The sequence below is a fragment of the Gossypium hirsutum genome, chromosome D08, assembly GCF_007990345.1.
Source record: "Gossypium hirsutum isolate 1008001.06 chromosome D08, Gossypium_hirsutum_v2.1, whole genome shotgun sequence".
NCBI classification, from domain to species: Eukaryota; Viridiplantae; Streptophyta; class Magnoliopsida; order Malvales; family Malvaceae; genus Gossypium; species Gossypium hirsutum.
The window spans coordinates 57,954,079-57,974,056 of NC_053444.1; the positions used below are offsets into that span (position 1 = coordinate 57,954,079).

Here is a 19,978-nt window from a genome sequence, read left to right on the forward strand (position 1 = left end):
GGGAGCCACAATTAAAATAGCTACCAAACAAATCAGTTCCCAAGTTCCCTCTCTTTTCATTCATTTCAGCCGATCTTCATATATATATAAAGTTGGCACTTTCTTTTTGATTGTCATCCATCACCCAACACCCATTTCTCACCACAGCTTCACCAAACACATCACTCTTAACTTATTTTAACTTTATTCATTTTGTTTGCTTAATTTAGGTAAAGATTATATAGGCTTACTCATGGCTTACGAGGCTTGTCTCCAGCATTAAACCTTGTTCCAAGGATTCTCTTCATCAAGCTTCATGTGTTTGTTTGTTTGTTTTCGCCCCTCTCACTACATTTTCAAAGTGATGTTTTAATTTCTCAAGCAATCTCTTTGGCCAATCCGTTGTCTTTGGAAACGTTAAATTCTATAAATCTTTCTTGTTTTCTGGAATCAAAATTATTCTGATAGTTACAATCGTTTTGTTTTTATATATGTCAGGATAATTTATATGTATTAAGCAGTTAGGGTATCGTTAAACCAGTGGGGGTTTAGGTCAGGGTTAGTGTTTAAAAGTCGTTTGAGAGTTTTGCATACTGACATAAATGGAGTGCAGCTTTTTTAGTTCAAAGTATATGCCAATGTCTGAGATTGCACATCTTGGAAGGACAAATTCAAGCCAGTTTTCGAGTTTCAGGCCATTGGTTGAAGTTAAATCCACCCCACACTTCAGTTCTTGCAGAGGTAATTCTAAATTCTTATATGTTCAGTCACTTCAATTTTTGTCCGATTCCTGATGTAAAACAGAACATGAAGTTGAGGATTAGTTGTCCTGTTTTGATTCTGTTTCATGTAGGGAAATGATTAGCTTAAGATGCCATTGATTGGAAAGTAATGATTTCAGGTATATCTCCGAAGGCTTCTCATTCAAGTACTCCGAACTACAGTTATGTGCCAAAGCAAGCTGTCAGTTCAGTTGATGAAGAAAAACTTGGAGCAGGAAATTTATTATATCAGATTAATGGCACAAATTCAAGTTTGTTTTCGAGGAAATTGAGAATATTGGATTCTTTTGATGATGAATATGGTGGAGTCATTGTTGATTCAGAAAGATTACCAGCTAATCCAAATGTCTTTGCTTCCATGCTTAGTTTCTCAATTTCTCACTGGAAATCAAAGGTGATATAAATCTCTGTCTGTGCTTTGTTTTCTTTGCCTCCCAAGTCTTTAACCATATTGCTTCCCTGTATTTATATTGTGACGGGTATGTCACAACCTTTGGTGACCAAACCTTGAGAGACATGTAGGTAGTTAAGGACATTTTTAGGTGAAGTCATGACATAAAAATGCAACTTTTTATTATCAAGAGAAGGCCGGACAGCAGTAAGTTTAGGATATTACTGATCTTAATTCATTATCTGCAGGGAAAGAAGGGAATTTGGCTGAAGTTGCCAGTGGAAAAATCAGATCTTGTTCCAGTTGCTGTCAAGGTATCTTCCAGACATTAAAACATGGCACAAATGTTTCACTGGCTTCACTAAACCGATGTTATCCAGACTTGAGTGCTCATAAACTACATATGTGTCTTATATGATGTCATCCCTTATAAATGTTGGATACTGATACTTTTAGAGAAAATTGAGAGATTGGAAGTAGATGAGAACTTAAGGGGTTGACAATTAGCACTTAGGTTGGATGAATTGACAAAAAGTTGAGGGAAAGAAGGTGAAACTGGAGAAACATTTTCCCTATATTTTGCATTCAATTCACTCTTTCAATAATCTTCGATGCAGGAAGGGTTTGAATATCACCACGCAGAGAGAGGATACGTAATGTTAACTTACTGGCTACCTGAAGGACCCAGCATGCTTCCTGCCAATGCTTCACATCAAGTAGGCGTTGGAGGATTTGTCATCAATGACAAAAACGAGGTACCATATCACTTGCGCTTCAGATGACACTGCAGGAAGAGAAGAACCATTATTAAGTTATCTGTCTTAAAGTTGAGTTATAATTCAATCATTTGCAATGATCAACTACAGGTTCTTGTAGTACAAGAGAAATACTGTGCTCCCCAATTTGTTGGACTTTGGAAAATACCAACAGGTTTCATTGTTGAGGTATAGTTATTTGGTTTGAATTCTATTGAAAGAAAGTAGAACTCAAAATCAAAGCAAAGATTTTTTCAATCAATACACTTTTAATTTGGTTTGGCAGTCAGAGGAGATATTTACAGGCGCTGTAAGAGAAGTCAAGGAAGAAACTGGGGTAAGTATTTCTGTTTGATAGATCTCCTTTTAGGTACTATTTTGAATTAGATCTTATTGTTAGTTCAAAGTATTTAAAGAGTCTGATTAGGCTAATGCGTTGTACTTGCAGGTTGACACTGAATTTGTGGAAGTAGTAGCATTCAGGTAACAGATTACTACTGATATTTTTGATGTCATCGAATCCTATCGAAAGTTTCTTGTATGGTAATCCATGTAATATAAATTTTTGGTATCTGGTCCTTAATATTTGGCAGGCATGTGCACAATGTAGCCTTTGAAAAGTCTGATTTGTTCTTCATCTGCATGCTAAAGCCTGTATCAACTCACATTATGGTTGACGATCATGAAATTCAAGCAGCCAAAGTAAGTTCCTCCCTACCCACACGTATTCGAAAAGAGATGTTTAGTGCTGTGAAGCAGATATCTTGTTGATACTATTAGATTGGCTATTATTGCAGTGGATGCCATTAGTTGAGTTTGTGGAGCAACCATTGATTCAACAGGATTGTATGTTCAAGAAAGTGATTGATATCTGCGTTGAGCGTCTGGGGAAGCGTTATTGCGGGTTATCTGTACATCAAGTGGCTTCTGCGTTTGATGGCAAAACATCGTCTCTGTACTATAATGTCATCGACTCACAACATAACAACTGTATAGGCAACTGAAACAGATTCTGATCTCATTGCCTAGTGAATGAACTTTCTAATCCACGGGAAGCTTGAGAACTACACGATTTATGACCTGTAATTACCAATATCTTAGTAATGTACATATTATGACTTTGAATGTAAGATCATGAGATCTTGTATTGATAATTGAGGATTCCAGGGAATGCTTACATTTGACGTTAACTCTTCAATAGTGGAGAGATTAATCAGGGAAAAAATGAATATTAGGTTAAGCAGCAATGTTATAAAACATATAAATATCCGCTAATTAATTATTTTCTGTTGGCAAACCTAAGCATATTTAGTTGGTAGTTAATAATATGTCTGCAAATTCTCTTGTCCCAAACTTGGAAACTAATATTGATGTTTTGGGACCTGTAGTCGTCACATGACAATATGCTATAATGCTGGCCAAAACAAAGCTTAAAGTGGTCATAAGAAATTATTACTACTAAATGTCACAATAATGACGATTAATTTGTACATTTTATTACACATAATCATTTTAAATCTACCCAAAATGATAATTCTCTTTAAAACTTGTAAAAATATAATGATAAAAATTTCATTTTTAACTCCCCTTAAATTTATAATTTATTTTTATATAAATATATAACATTATATTTTACATTGAATTTCAAGAAATAAAAACTCTTTGAATTATTTATGATATTTAACTTTTTAAAAGGAAATAAATTCCTTTTCTTTCATCCACTAATTGTTTTGAAATCTAAAAGCAAACAAAAGAAGATCAAAGTCAAATAATTATCAACAGATTAACTCCTTAATCCAAGCTATTTCTCTAATATTTCTTTTAACTATTTTAAATAATTAATTGATAATTGAAATCCTAAAAATATAAAATAAATGTTATGACCAGAGTTCTTTACCTTTTTTATACCAAACAAATCAAGCTTCAACTCCACTTTACCTGTGAAAAAGCTTCACTCATTCATTCATGCATCTCTTTTTTTTTCCTCTAAGAAGAACAAGAGAGTTGCTTGAATTGAATTGCCTCAAAACTCTTTGATGTCTGTCCCAAAGCTGTTTCCTTTAACTTCTCTTTGTCTCCTGTTCTCGGTAAGCTACAAAGCTTCAATTTTTCCCTAATATTTCATTTTTTATGCTTTCATTATTGTAATTTCCTGGATTTATGGCCGTCTTTCACTATATTAGTATTCAAATGTTTAGTTTGTTGATTTTCTCGTATTTTTTTATTTGGGATTCCTGGGAAAACCCGGGAAAAGGGAAAGTTGATTCCTTTACCTCTTACTTTTCTCAAATTGGAAAAATCCCAACTCTCAAAAGCTGTTACTTTTCATTTGTTTTGCTTTTTAACCAAAATTAATTCTTGGGGATTTCGTCTTTCTGGGTTTATATGCTTAGACTTCTAAGTAGTAGATAATTATTTGTATAATAACCTAATCTTGACTCCTTGTTGATACAACCCTTATATTTGTTTTCATGGTTTGGTGCAGAAGAAGAGGAGCCTGTGATATAGATTGAAGAAGCAAGTTAGATTTAAAAAGGACAATGCGGTTGTTTCCATCGAATTCGAGTAAGGGTCAGAGTAATGGTGGAAGCAATCGTGCTTTGTTGTATCTCAATGTATATGACCTCACACCTATAAATAACTACCTTTACTGGTTTGGGATTGGGATATTCCACTCGGGTATAGAAGGTATTATTTCTCCTTTATGATAATTGTATTGTTTGTTTTTTTTATATTTTTTCATTTGAACTTCGATTTTGCTGTTCAGATATAGATATTATTAAGTTGATTTGCATAAATAGCTTTGGACATACGGGCATGGCAGGATGTGATAGGGTTTTCCATACCGAAACTCTTTATATGCATAGAAATCCTTACCTTGATGGCATTAATTAATTTCATTTTGCTATCACTGTTTAATAAATTTGTTGAGGGTTACCAGCTTATGATGATTTGTCATTTATTCGAAGTTAATGTTAACCTTTGATTTTCTCCCTCTTATTTTCTAATTTCTGTGGTTTTAACCTATTCTGCACTAATTTAATCAGTACATGGTTTGGAGTACGGATTTGGAGCGCATGAGTACCCTACAAGTGGGGTGTTTGAAGTGGAACCAAGAAGTTGTCCCGGCTTCATCTTCAGAAGATCAATATTATTGGGCAGCACTAACTTGTCTCGTTCAGAATTTCGGTCACTTATGGAGCAGCTTTCCCAGAAATACCATGGGGACACGTACCATTTAATTGCTAAGAATTGCAACCATTTCACCAATGAAGTGTGCATGCAGCTAACTGGAAAGCCTATTCCTGGATGGGTAAATAGGCTGGCTCAATTAGGTGACAAAATTGTCTGCTTTCATTTTAATGTTATCTTGTACTTAATCACTTAACCACGATGACTTCTAATGGCTTTAGATCGCATATCCGTATGGCATGGTTATAAAAGTTATCTCATTGTTAGATATTTGAATGTCTATACTTATATTTCTTCATTTTTTGAAGAATTTTGAATGATGGGATGAAGTAGCTCCCAACTCTTCTTTCTTCTAGTATATGTAAATGGGTTTTTGTACTTCATGCAATAATTTGATCTGATGAATGAAGTTTTTGAAGTTTCAGGTTCATTTTGTAACTGTCTACTTCCAGAAAGCATTCAGGTTACTGCAGTTCGACATCTTCCTGATCATCCAGCATATTCCGGTAAGCTTCTTCTAGCAACCATACCATTTACCATTTTTTACAAGTTTCACCCATATGCTTGCAAATGATTCAGAAGTTTGGTTACTTTCAATATGAATTCGTACTGGATCCTCGGTGATGGATCAAAAAAGCAATTGCTCGCCGAGGTTATTGACGATTATGTTTTTGATCAAGCTATTTTTCCAACGCAGATGATGAAAGATCAAATTCTGCTGCAACATCTTTAACAGGAGAGAGCGATGAAGAGGATGCAGATCATCATCTCTTGACTACACAAAATGGTGATGTCGCATTTCTAAAAGAGAAGCCACTGAGGTTTGCCAAAGAACTCCTCTGATTTTTCCTCCAACTATAACTGTTTCTGTTGCGAGTCGTTCTACCATGTGGTCCAAAATGCCACACCGAATATATCAGAGCGCTTCAAGGTACTGCAATGACGCTGATGACTTCCTTTTCATTCTTAAAGCATGATAATGCCCCAACTTATTCCTTTACTAGTGTGACCATTAAAGCCAAATATTTAGATTCTGTATTATTAGTTGCATTTCCTTTCTCCTTGTGAGGAAATTATAATAATTTTCTGGTTTCTTTTGTTGATGGGACATGAGTTCTTGGGTGTGTTTCTAGGTTAGTTTAAGCCAAAAGCCATTGTTTATAATTGACAACATTTACCGACTGAAGTAAGCTTCTTTTGTTTTGAAGATGCAATAACTACCAGTTACACTCGATCGAGTAATTACAAGTCACACTAATAATCAGAATATATCTAGACTAAAAGACGGTTGTGACTTTTAACTCAACCATAGCGGCTGCAAAAATGCCGTTTATGCCCGTTTCCGGATGCGAGAGAGAGAGAGAAAGAAAAAGGAGAAACTCGTTTTTCTATAAAAAAAATTGCAATAAGAACAAAAAGTCAAACCCAAAACCCCTCCAAGTCTCCAACAAGGAGCAAAAATAAAGAGATTTTTCAATCTTCCCGTGGTTCAGTCGAAATGGGTGGGAGTCTGCAACTATAAAAAAAGCTTCCCCTGTGATGAAAAGTAAGGGAAAGAATCATCCTTTCCTTTGTTTGAATAGCTCAATTTTTAATTGGGTACATTATCTGGGTGGTCACCCAACTTTTCAACTAATGTGGGTCTGTTTTTTATTTGCACATTTTATCAATTTAATCCTAAATCTAAAAATTTAACAAATTTAACCCTCAGTATTACAAATTTTTTTTATTTAGTTCTAGTTCTAAAAAAATGAGTTCATATTTTATTAATCAAACAATAATTTTGGATGCAATCAATGCTAATTATAGAGGTAAATATCAAATTCACACACTAACTTAGATTTAATGTGCAATGTGATATGTAAACTTTAATTTAATTTGATTTTGATTCAATTATAAATATTTAAAATAAATAAATAAATTCAACAGTTTTCATGTTAAGCAAATAATTTTTATTTTTTTGTATAGGCAAAAAGTAAACCTAAAATAGTACTACATCTAGTATGGTGTTAATGATTTGTGAAAACTGAATTAAATTTAATATTTATTTATCAGATTACACAAAGTAAAAGTTCATGTGTCAAATTAAATATTAAATTATAATTCATGTATAACTTTAAAATATATCCCTGAAAATTTTATTTTTAATTTATACAAATAATCTCCCAAATTTAACCCCAACCTTTAATTTTTGTTGTCTAATAACCAAAACCTTCAAAAGTTAAATTCTAGAATTAGGAGACACTAATAAGAGGAATATTATTCATCTAACTTGCAAAATTCAATAAATTTAGTCAAAATCTACTTGATTTCTATTGCAATGTTTGTAAATTCATTGCTAAGGTTCGCTGTGTAATCTCCAGGTAAGTTCACAACTTCACACAATTCTGTGTGCATTTCAATGATTTGCATGATTGATATTGGATTTAGAAATCATTCAAATCAGCTCCTATCATAATAAATTTGCAGGATTTTCTTCACCCTCTCATCAAACCCCAAAACTATTTTTTCCCTTTCTTTTCACTCTTTTCTTATCGCTTTCATCCTTCATCATATCAAAAGCTTCAATAATTCAAGCTTTGAATCACCATAAACCATGTTTTCAAGCACCTCTTTCCAGTTTCATATCAGTTTGTAAATCTTTTTGACTCACCTTTCCAACTTAAAGATTCCACACTCTTCTTCACTGATTCAGCATAGTACACTTTGGGCTTAAAGGTCCCCCACCTTGCTAAGCGTGATCCAATGCATAAGAATAGTTACTTGCCAAGAAGCAAAGGTGACTTGGTTTTATTTTAGGATCTGTGTTTTGCTTTGGGTTAGTGTCATATTTAACCTTTAAATTATGGCAAATAGCGGTATAGTAGTAGTATTTTGAAAATACGAAATGTGAAATCTAATGTGTATATCAATGGTTATACTAAAGGATTGCTTGATGCTGGACCTATAGAGAAATCAAAAGCAACCATGATTCCTCAAGTGTTGGAAAAGTCATCACAAACATTCAATGGCGCTCGAAAGAAATTGTAAAATTAGAATGTCGGTAAAGAAAATATATCACAAATAAAAAAAGAGAAATAAAAATAAAGAACACACAAATCTTACGTGGAAACCCTTTCGGAAAAAAACTATGTCGAATTCGAATAATTACAAGAGGGGTAGACTATGTCTATTTATAGACTTGTAAAACCATATTCTAGTAAGATTGAAACACCTTATTCTAATCAATTTCAAATAGATGAAGCTTAATAAGGTTTAAAAAATCATATTCTAAAAATAAAACAAAATAAAAGAAGTATAATTCTATAGGGATTTTACTTTTATTTTATTTTACCACTGTATTTGATTTAAATAAGGATTCGGGTCACTTAATTCTAACAACCTCCACCTTGACACGAATTCTTAATGAACAAGTTCTTCATAGCGAACTCTCAATGAACAAGTTCTCCACCTCTTCCATAAAACCCCTTAAGGGTTTAACTTCAACAATGAACACTAACCAAGTCTAAGCAATGCTCAAACAGGGTTATAGGAAGTGACTTAGTCATCATATCTGTAGGATTTTCATTAGCACTAATTTTTCTCACAACAATATCACCACGAGCAATAATATCATGAACAAAATGATACCGAACATCAATGTGTTTTGTTCTCTCATGAAACATTTGATCTTTCGCAAGGAAGATGACACTCTGACTGTCACAAAATACTATATTAATTTGAAGGTCTTCATTGAGTTCACTAAAGAGTCCCTTCAACCAAATAGCTTCTTTACAAGCCTCAATAATCGCCATGTACTCAGCTTCAGTGGTAGATAAAGCGACTGTAGTTTGCAAAGTGGCTTTCCAACTTATTGCACAACCTCCGATTGTAAAGACATAACATGTGAGAGATCTTTTTCTATCGAGGTCTCTAGCAAAATCATCATCAACATACCCAATGACTTCATCTCTAGTTCTTCCAAACTGTAAGCAAACATCGGTAGTACCTCGTAAGTATCTTAAAACCCACTGAACTGCTTTCCAATGTTCTTTATCGGGATTCGCCATGTATCTACTAACTATACTAACTGCATATGATAGATCTAGACGTGAACAAACCATGGCATACATGAGAGATCTCACTGCACTAGAGTATGGAACATGTGACATGTACTCAATCTCATCATCTGATTGTGGAGACAAAGTCGATGAAAGTCTGAAATGGGCTGCTAAAGGAGTACTAACAGGCTTAGCATTCTGTATATTGAATCTGCAAAGAACTTTCTCAATGTACCCCTTCTGACTTAGGTACAATTTACTTGCTTTTCTATCTCTGAGAATCTCCATACCAAGTATCTTCTTTGCTAGTCCCAAATCTTTCATCTCAAATTCTTCACTTAGTTGGGCTTTGACCTTTCTTATCTCTCATTTATCTTTCGCTGCTATCAGAATGAAGCTAATAAGGCCTAAAGCTGAGCGACGAGTCCACTGGCATGAGAATCAAGTGAAGTAGAGCGATAAGCACACTATCGATTGAGTAGATACACAAAAGAACCATCACTATTTTTCTTAAAGTAAATACAACTGTCAAAGCTACTTCTTTTAAAATCATGAGAAGTCATAAAGGAATCAAACCTCTTGCACCACTGTCTTGGTGACTGTTTCAAATCGTAAAGGGACTTTTTCAACAAGCAAACATAGTCCTCTTTTTCTAGGACTGTAAAACCCTCTAGTGGTTGCATGTAAATATCCTCCTCAAGTTCTCCATGCAAAAATGCACTTTTTACATCTAACTGCTCAAACTCTAAATCATGCATGGTCACAATACCAAACAAATCTGGAATCGAACTATGCTTCACAACTGGAGAGAACACATCTGTGAAGTCCACTCCTGGAATTTGACTGTAACCCTTTGCAATAAGCCTTGCTTTATATCTAGGTTCTTCAACTTTTGGAGTCCCCTCTTTCTTCTTAAACACCCATTTACAACGAACAACCTTTTTACCTTTAGGAAGTTTCACAAGATCCCATTTTTATTTTTGTGTAGTGATTCCATCTCCTCTTGCATAGCAAACATCCACTTTTCTGAGTCTTCACAACTAACCGCCTCAGAATAATTAGATGGCTCTTGGTTTGCATCTATATCTTCAGCCACATTTAAAGCATAAATAACTAGATCAGCCTTGGCATACTTCTTTGGAGGTTTAATTTCTCTTCTAGTTCTGTTTTTGGCGATAGAATATTGTGGTGAAGAACCAACTCTATTTTGAATTTTTGTACTGGCTTCAGTAGTCGACTCTGTTGTAGATTCTAGATTAATCTGATGCTCCACCTGCTTTTAATTTTCTTTATTGGAAGAGTCTTTAAGAGATAAGTTAGGTAGCATAGCAGTTTCATCAAAAACAACATCTCTGCTAATCACAACTTTTCTATTTTCAGGACACCATAACTTATACCCTTTTACACCAGCTTTATAACCAATAAAAACACATTTGATAGATCTCAGTTCTAATTTTCTATTATCAACATGAGCATATGCAGGATAACCAAAGATCTTTAAATCAGAATAATCAGTAGGATTACCAGACCATACCTTTTGTAGAGTATTTTTCTCAATGGCAACGGATGAAGATCGGTTGATCAAAAAACATGCAGTAGAGGCTGCTTCGGCCTACAATGACTTTGGTAAGTTGGCATTTGACAACATACATCGAACCTTCTCCATGATCGTTACGTTTATTCGTTCTGCAACGCCGTTTTGCTGTGGAGTATGACGAACTGTCAAGTGTCTCACGATCCCTTCTAACTTGCACAGTTTATTAAACTCATCAGAACAGAACTCTAAGCCATTGTCTGTGCGGAGGTATTTTATTTGCTTTCCCGTCTATTTTTCAATCATGGTTTTCCAAGACTTATATGCGGAAAACATATCGCTTTTTTACTTCAGGAAAAATGCCCACACTTTTTTAGAAAAATCATCAATAAAAGTTAGCATATAATTAGCTCCACCTCTCGAAGGCACTCTGAATGGCCCCCACAGATCAGAATGAATATACTCCAATGTTCTCTTCGTGTTATGGATTCCTCTGGTGAATCGAACTCTCTTTTGCTTCCCAAAAACGCAGTACTCACAGAACTTCAGTTTGCAAAGTCCTTGCCCATCAATAAGTCATCTTTTGGTCAATTCTGCCATGCCATTCTCACTCATATGCCCTAGGCACATATGCCAAAGTTTAGTAATATCATCATCTGTCAAGGAAGAGGAAGCGACAGATGCATCACTAGTAACAGTAGAACCTTGCAAAATATATAACTTGGCAGTCTTTCTCTGTCCTTTCATCACAACGAGGGAACCTTTGGAAATATTCAAAACCCCACTTTCAGCTGTGTATTTGTACCCTTTTGAATCAAGAGCACTCAACGAAATTAAATTTCTCTTCAATTCTAGAACATGTCGTACATCACTAAGTGTTATGATAACTCCATCAAACATCTTAACTTTAATTTTTCCAACACCTACAATTCTACATGAGGCATTATTTCCCATCAAAACATCACATTCAGACACTATTTCATAAGTTGTAAACTAATTTCGATTGAGACTCATGTGAAAAGTGCAGTTCGAATCAAGGATCCTCTCCTCGCTCACTTTAGAATTGTTGACGGAAGCGACTAGAAGTTCACCATCGCTGTAGTCTTCTACAACATCAGCTTTACCAGAATTTTCTGGTTGTTTTCCATTTTGATTCGCAACCTCCTTTTTGATCTTGTTTTGTAGCTTATAATACTCAGATTTAATGTGCCCTTTCTTCTTACAGAAGTTACAAGTTTTACCTCTGTTTGAAGACTTCGATCTACTCTTAGATTTACCACGAAGATTTCATTCCTGTGTCCTTCCACGATCATCATCAGCATTTCGGTCTTGTCTTCCACGAATAATGAGACACTCTCTCTAAGAGTCAGTTTTAACCACAAGATACTTCATCTTATCATACGAGGTTAAAGAATCATAAACCTCATCAACTGTGAGAGACTCGCGACTATATGAAATCGTATCTCTAAAGGTTGAAAAGACGAGGGTAATGAACAAAGTAGAATCAACCCTAGATCTTTCTTGTCATACTGAACCTCCATGGCCTCCAAGTTTGAGAGAATTTCTTTAAATACTATTAAGTATTCGTGCATAGATGCACCTTCCTCCAAACGATGAGCATAAAGACGCTGCTTCATATGTAGCTTGCTAGTTAGAGTTTTCGACATACATATTTGTTCCAACCTCTTCCATAATCCAGCGGAGGTCTTCTCCTTCATCACATATTGTAAAATTTCGTTAGACAAATGCAAATGTAATTGTGTTAACGCCTTTCAATCCTTGCGCTTCTTCTCTTCCTCCGTTAATGTTGAAAGCATTTTATCTACCCTTAGTAGGGCTTCCTCTAAGTCCATCTGTGTAAGAACTGCTTGCATCTTTATCTGCCACAACGCAAATCTGGTGTTGCGATCCAACAGCAGAATTTTATATTTTAAAGACGTCATTACCGTGATTGAGATGAACAACCTGAAAGCTCTGATGCCAATTTGTAAAATTAGAATATCGGTAATGATAATATATCACAAATAAAAAAAGAGAAATAAAAATAAAGAATACACAGATTTTACGTGGAAACCCTTTCAGGAAAAAATCACAGGCAGAGAAGAAGAAAATTCACCATGTCGAATTCGAATAATTATAAGAGGAGTAGACTATGTCTATTTATAGGCTTGTAAAACCATATTCTAATAAGATTGAAACACCTTATTCTAATCAATTTCAAATAGATGAAGTTTAATAATGTTTAAAAAACCTTATTCTAAAAATAAAATAAAAGAAGTATAATTCTATAAGGATTTAAATAAGGATTCGAGTCACTTAATTCTAACAGAAATGAACTTTAGAATTATATTATGGGAAAAGAAACCAAACTCAAGCAAGCATCTGAATAATTAAGATAAAATATGTAATAAACCCACCCTTACACACTATAAGGAAAGAATCTCCTTTCCTTTTTTCTTAAACCTTCATCTTTACCGAAAAGAGAAAAACAACGACCTTGAACATCATTACTCGTTTAGCTTTGATTTTCCTTAACAATCTCATTCATTTTCACTATTTTGATTGACGAAATGAACACAAATGGATGAAATAGTTATGGCCATAGCGGAGTCTTGTAAAGAAATGGCCTTTGAGTGGAGTACCAAAGAAAAAATGAAGTTTGACCATTTTCTCCATGAACATCCATTGAACTTCTATGATGCTCACTTGTTGCTCAAAGAATTTCTTAACTGTTCGGGATGTGGCGAAGGCTTATCAGGTTTAATTTGTGCATGCAGTATCTGCTACAACTTTTTCCTCTATGAATCCTGTGCCGAGCTTCCAAGAGAGATCCAAAATTTCTTTCATCCATACCCTCTTCTCCTCAACATTCTAAATTCCTATACATGTAATGCTTGTTTCAAAGAAGGCTCAGGTTTTACCTACCGCTGCGTCAAGTGTGATTTTCATATGCATGTTGAATGCACCCAACGACCCATCATACAATCACAAGGGGATGAAGAAGAGCTTATTCAACATTTTACTCACAGGCATCCCTTAAAACTTGTTCCTCTAATAATCATTTGGAGGTTAGGTGTGCCATATGTAACAAGCTCTGTTTTATCAACGCCTCTAATTCTTCCTCTTATGGTTGCCAAGATTGTAACTTTTTTGTCCACCATTCGTGCATGATCGATATTCCGCTCCAAATCAATCATTTCTTTCATCGGTCATGTCCTCTGGTTTTACTCACCAAAATACCTTACCAATGTGAAGGATGTGAAGAAGCTAGCTCAGGCTTGGCCTTTCACTGCGGAAAGTGTAAATTCCAACTGGATGTTAAATGCGTCTTGCTTCCGACTGTAGAATCTAAAGATACTGATAAGATTCAACACCTAGCCCACGATCATCCACTAGCACTCCATGAAAGCAATGAATTCGGCACTGAAGTTTATGCAGAGGGTGTGGAGAATATTGCTTGTTAGATCCTTGTTTTGGTTATAACAAAAGATCATGCACCTTTTTTCTACATAGAAAGTGTGCTGTTGAGTTATAGCCGGAAATACATTATCCCTTTCATTCCTTACACCCTCTCACTCTACTCTGTGACTTATCTTACCAGTGTAAGGTTTGTTATGAAGATGACTTAGGGTTGGCCTATTATTGCGTACAATGTAAATTCCTACTGGATGTCAAATGCATCTTATTTTTGACAATAGAGTCCAAAGATGGTAATAAAATTCTACATTGTGCTCACAAGCATCCCTTAATACTTTGTGGCAGTAAGGAATTAAGCAATGAAGTTCGATGCAGAGCATGCGCAACGAGTTGCTTTGCTTCCTCCTTCGGTTGTACGGAATGCAACTTCTTTTTACATAGATCTTGTGCTGTTGAGGTACAAGAGAAAAATATCTATCATCCCTTTCATCCCCTACACGTTTTCACCCTCTCATCACCCCTACCACTTTCTCATCATGAAACCTTTCAATGTTCTTCATGCCTGGGGTTGGATGGCTGGTTTTTGCTGCAGTATCGCTGTGCCAAATGTGACTTTAAGCTTCATATTGATTGTTCTAAGCCTAAGGTCACAATACCTGACTTCAAGTATGAAGGTCACATACACTAACTCTCTTATTTTGATAACACACTTGCCTCTGTTGAGTGCAACATTTGCCATGAAGATGCTCAAACTGGCTTCTTTCGATGTGTGGCTTGTGCATTTAACATCCATATCTACTGCATTCGCTCAACATCAAAGACAATAAAACATGAACGCCATTTGCATCCTTTGACTGTTATAAAATTGCCTTTCCAATATGAAATGATTTCCGCTGAACATGAAAATGGCTCAAATGATGAGTTCTATTATGATATTTGTGAGAAAAAAAGATACAAATTTGAATCAGTTTATTATTGTCCAGAATGCAAATTTATTGTTGAGGTTCGTTGTGTAATCTTCGAAGTAAGTTTACATTCTGAATTCTGCATGGCTTGTTCATTTATAATTTCCATTCTATTATCAATTCTAGCATAACTAATATTACGTTTGATTTCAGCTATTACCATCCTTAACTATTTTAGAGGAGCAGAGTACAGAGAAAGGCACAGTTGATTTCAAAAATGAGGGTAGTTCTGCAATAGAAGCCACCATTGAGAATCTAAATGATCAAATTGCAAAGTCTAAGCAAAAGAGAAAATCTTTAAAAAACGAAGTTGAGAAACATCGAGAAATATTAAAGGGTTTTGAGGAGGAACTAGAGCAGAAAAATTAGGAAGTAAGAAAACTTAAGACTGATTGTTTCTTGTACAAGTATCACCTCAGCCTCAACATGAAAGGACATGAGAATCCAACTGAAGCTTTTGCTGATCTGCCCTGACTTTTCAATGAGAAATGAATACACTGTTTGTCTTGGTAAATGCAGTCGAGAAACACTTCAATTTACCTTTTCTTCCCTCCAATAGAATAAGGATGTGTTTGGCTTCAAAATGATCATTGAGCCTACACCAACTTGTGTTGTTCACCAGAATAAAAGTAGTCCAGTTCCATTTGTATTCACTCCACATGTTTCTCACATAAACTATAACTGTTGGCATTCATGAATCATTGTATTTAGTGGCAAGTAAATTTGTTATATTTTCCAATGGACCTGATATGATCTTATGTTGAGTTTTGCTAGAAATTTTATGACCGATTATAACATCACTGTTTATGCAGACAGATCTTTATACTGAAGATCGGATTGGTTTAAAGAGCTTAATGATGCTGGAAGGGTCCATTTATGTTAGTGTCTCAGGTCGTCATCTTAGAATTTCCAAAAAAATACATGAAAAAGCATGTTGTTATTAAAGTCTAGGATTCTAAGCTTTGGTTTCTTAAATCTGGTACATTTTCTCTCTTACGAGATAAAGATAAAGATACTTTTCTAAAATATGAGATGAAAAAAATTGTTAATGTAGCATCAAATAATTGGATACAAGAAGAGTTGCTATAATAAAATTTTCCCGGCCTTTTTTCTTTTCTTTTTCTAGGGATTGGACATCAATGTTCCAATTATGAAATCGATCAATTCACTCAACTTCTCAAAAAATTTTCTGGTTCTAAAGGATATTGCTTGTATGTTTCTTCAATGTTAAAACCTGGGGAATAATAATCTTGGGTTCTAAACTGGCACAAGCCAAAAAAAAAAAAGCTTACCTGTTTGATTGCATAACAGCCAACCGCATGTTTTCATGCTTACATTCCAACAGTAGTCCACAGAAATTTCCTATGTTATCTATGTAATACAAAATTTTTTAAATAAAATGGGTATTGTTTTAAATGCCAAATTAGTTATATGTAGTCCACTAATCCCTTGTGGACCAGGTTTCTTAAAATTTTTGTATTTTAAACTATTTCTTTGGAATATTTTAATAGTTTGTCAAAATTTAGTAACTTTTCGGTGAGGTTCTAGCGACATTTTGTTACCTGATGGGAGTCGAAACCAAAAAAAAAATAATTCCTACAATTAAAATAACTCTACACAATAGTAAAGAGTAGTAGGATCAAGCTACATGGATTGAATATTATGATCAACTTCTGTGTTTTTCTTGTGAATAGAATTTCGGTCGAACTGATAATCATGGCACGACTCCAAACAGACCTGCTGAAAAATAAATTAAATAAATTAGGAGAGATGAAAATTTTTAGAAATTAAATAATTGAGATAGCAGAAACAAGCAATTAAAAAAATTAGAAATTAAATTAAATTATAAATTAAATTCGAATTTTGTGAACAGAAATAATAAGCCTTAACCCTAGACTTGGTGAGTTTGGTCTCTGAATTGAGCCTCGAAAATGTGTTTTCTCCTCCAAACAATAAGCTGGTTATAGTGGCTAAGAACGTCCTAACCACTAATTCTTCCTCTCGTAGTTGATTCCGGTATGTCCTGCAAACCAATCATTATAGATTATCTAACCACGATACACGCGTTCACGAATCAAGACTTCGGTAGCCTTGCATTCTGAAGAACCCAACTCGGATTAACGGTTTCAACCGCATAGGATGTTTAAATCCGATCACTATCTCCCTTAACTTGTTCCCGAAAATCCGAATACAACACGGACGACTCCTCTTTCCAACTGTACTCCAAAACAACTCCAACCCGATGCGCTTTTTGAATTAAAATCGAGTTAACTTTAACAGATGAATTTGTCAATCTCGATATTTCGGAGAGATGGTGAATACCGATTTTAATGATTTTTAGTGCAGATACATTTCTCACGATTCCTGACCGGAAAGAACACCGACCTAAAGCTAATTTGAATTTAGTGAAGCATGAAATTTATCATGCTTTGTTGGTTATGGAAGTGAATTTGAATGGAAATAGTGATAGATGAAAGGGTTGGGAAACAATTAAGTCAAAAATTGAAATGGAAACAAAAGTTGGCAGAATACCTACACTTTTCACTCAAAATAAGAAAGAAAATAAATTGATTTCTATTCAATTGCGAGGCAAATCAATGTGTGTTTTTTCAAGCGCACCATGCCATTTATTTATACATAAATCATATGCTAAAATTAGGCTAGTTCCACCTACCCACTAATTACATGAAATAAATATCATATTTCTTTTCTATTACAAAGTCAAAAATCTGATTAGCCTCTAAATATCTCCAAATTTCTAATTCGACCCCTCTTCAATTACTCATCTTTCAATTTAATCCTTTTCTGCTTGTTTTCGAATTAAAACATCCGAATTTCGTTCTTGACAAGATTTAAACATAAAATTCACCAATTAGCAGAAATTAATTCAAGAACAAGTTGATTTGAGTACATAAAATACGCAAAATAAATATGCTATCAAATCCCCCTACTTAGCCTATGCTTGTCCTCAAGCATACTGTATGTTCATTCATTAGAAATTATTCAATAACTTATCAAAAATCAAGTCTCTTTTCCATAATCATGACCAATGCAAACAATTTAAGCGAAAAAATGAATAAGTGCTCAAATACTTAGTTTGATCAACAAGTGTCCTTAAAACTCAAACATGCAAATTAAATCATTTCACTAAATTGAGTTTGAACCAAAATTTGCAAGGTATTATTCTTAATTAATTTGTGTAGTAAATTTGGGACATAATCAAAAACCTTTTTACGTGAATTAAGATGACAATCCAAGCACCCTATCTGGTTACTCAATTTGACTTGTCTCCAAACAACTATTATTCCCTACTCATGGCAGCTTGGTTAATGGAATGTTTGCAAGTATTCGGTTTGTCACTCGATCCTTTTACACGAGATGAGATGACAACCCAAGTACCTCACCTCGATAACTTTTCTGAAATCTTCACTCATAACTAGAGCCATCAGTGGAGTAGTATTTTTGTTTTTATTTATTATAACCCTTTTTTTTTCTCTTTATTTATTTATTTACAAGGAAATACAATATTCTTACCAAATAATTATAAACAGTCAACTTTCATGAAATAATCTAATTACATATATCAACTTTATAACACACATGTTGATTAAACTACATTTTAATTCAAGAATCACTCAACTATCTAAATTGATTAAGTAATGGAATTAGAGGCTCAATGTCAAACAAATTAAAGAATAATCCAACATAAGAATTAACACGTGTGAAAGAGAAATAAACATGCAGCGAAAAGAAAATCAATCATGCACACTTACTAATCCAACACCCCCTACTTAATCCATGCTTGTCCTCAAGCATATTGTATAAGAATTAAAGTATAGTAGAGAGAAATGTCAAGTATACTCCTTGTGTATATTTAACATGGTTGTTGGCATTGGGAGTGACTACTTTGCAAGATGACAAGAATTGTGGAGACTTGGGTTAATTTGAAGAAAAATGGTTTGGGTCATGAAGAAAATAAATGGCAGTACTGAGCAAGGCGTGCCCACACCACGATCCGTATTCGATTTCCAAAAAAATCGACAGCCTCCACCATGTTCTTGAAAAATAACACATTAAATGGATTAAATAATAATCTTGTTACTATTCATTTTATTTTCAACCTAAATTTTACTTAAAATCAAAATTAAATAAATTAAAATAAATTTGGATTGCCTCTCAAAAGGCGCTTTTGTTTAACGTTGTTAGCTCGATGACTTTAAATGTTATCCGTTTAACTCATTGAAAATTAATTTTTCCATCTCGTGCACTTGGACATTTTTGTAGAAAAGTTTTGACCTTTGCCCACTGTCCTTAAAGCACTTCCCAAATTCCCCCATCATTAGTGGATTGAGATGTCTTTGAACTTCTCCGTTCAAGTTTGAATTTTCCTCTATCAGAATCCTTATATATTCTGGAAATGGTTTGAGCTCTAATTTCGAGGCCTTCATGCGAATGACAGCTTCACGTATTGGTTTTTTATCATTGATAATTCCTTTTCCTTAACATCGAGATCTACACTCTTGCAAGGCACGGTTTGTAACTTATCCTGTAAGTATTTCAATGGTTACATTCCATTGACATTAGAGACATTTGTTATTACATCGGGATGTCTCATATCCTCATAAACATTAAACCTAACCACTTCACCGTCAAATTTCATGGTGAGTGTTCCACTCCAAACATCAATTCCCCTCGAGTAGAATATCAGAAAAATTGGCCGAGTTATCATCCTCCATGTCGATAATGTAGAAATTTGCAGGAAAAATTGACCTAGTTATCATTCTCCATGTCGATAGATGAAAGAGGCAGGGCTTAGGAAATAATTAAGCCAAAAACTGAAATGGAAACAAAATTTGGCAGAATGCCTGCACTCTTTCACACAAAATAAGAAAGAAAATAAATTGATTTCTATTCAATTGTGAG

General features: G+C 34.4%; 2 protein-coding genes across 10 annotated transcripts; both read left to right on the forward strand.

Annotated features, from left to right (window-relative positions):
• Window positions 1-112: 112 nt before the first annotated feature.
• On the forward strand, window positions 113-3,091 carry LOC107929375 (nudix hydrolase 8). 2 transcript variants are annotated; one of them, XM_016860774.2, is made up of 9 exons: window positions 113-720; window positions 881-1,155; window positions 1,401-1,466; window positions 1,770-1,907; window positions 2,019-2,096; window positions 2,194-2,244; window positions 2,356-2,390; window positions 2,501-2,609; window positions 2,705-3,091. In XM_016860774.2, exons 1-9 carry the CDS (start codon window positions 582-584, stop codon window positions 2,909-2,911), a joined length of 1,098 nt encoding a protein of 365 aa, XP_016716263.1. In that variant the 5' UTR covers window positions 113-581; the 3' UTR covers window positions 2,912-3,091. The 2 variants fall into 2 exon arrangements, with proteins under 2 accessions (XP_016716263.1, XP_040954493.1); XM_041098559.1 differs by having other exon boundaries at window positions 585-720; window positions 833-1,155.
• Window positions 3,092-3,634: 543 nt separating this feature from the next.
• LOC107929378 (deSI-like protein At4g17486) lies at window positions 3,635-6,202 on the forward strand. 8 transcript variants are annotated; one of them, XM_016860776.2, is made up of 5 exons: window positions 3,635-3,994; window positions 4,393-4,595; window positions 4,955-5,242; window positions 5,519-5,605; window positions 5,779-6,202. In XM_016860776.2, the coding sequence occupies exons 2-5, from the start codon at window positions 4,448-4,450 to the stop codon at window positions 5,940-5,942; spliced, it is 687 nt and encodes a 228-aa protein (XP_016716265.1). In that variant the 5' UTR covers window positions 3,635-3,994; window positions 4,393-4,447; the 3' UTR covers window positions 5,943-6,202. The 8 variants fall into 8 exon arrangements, with proteins under 8 accessions (XP_016716265.1, XP_016716270.1, XP_016716269.1 ...); XM_016860781.2 differs by having other exon boundaries at window positions 3,780-3,994; window positions 5,525-5,605; window positions 5,797-6,202; XM_016860780.2 differs by having other exon boundaries at window positions 3,792-3,994; window positions 5,797-6,202.
• Window positions 6,203-19,978: the final 13,776 nt, after the last annotated feature.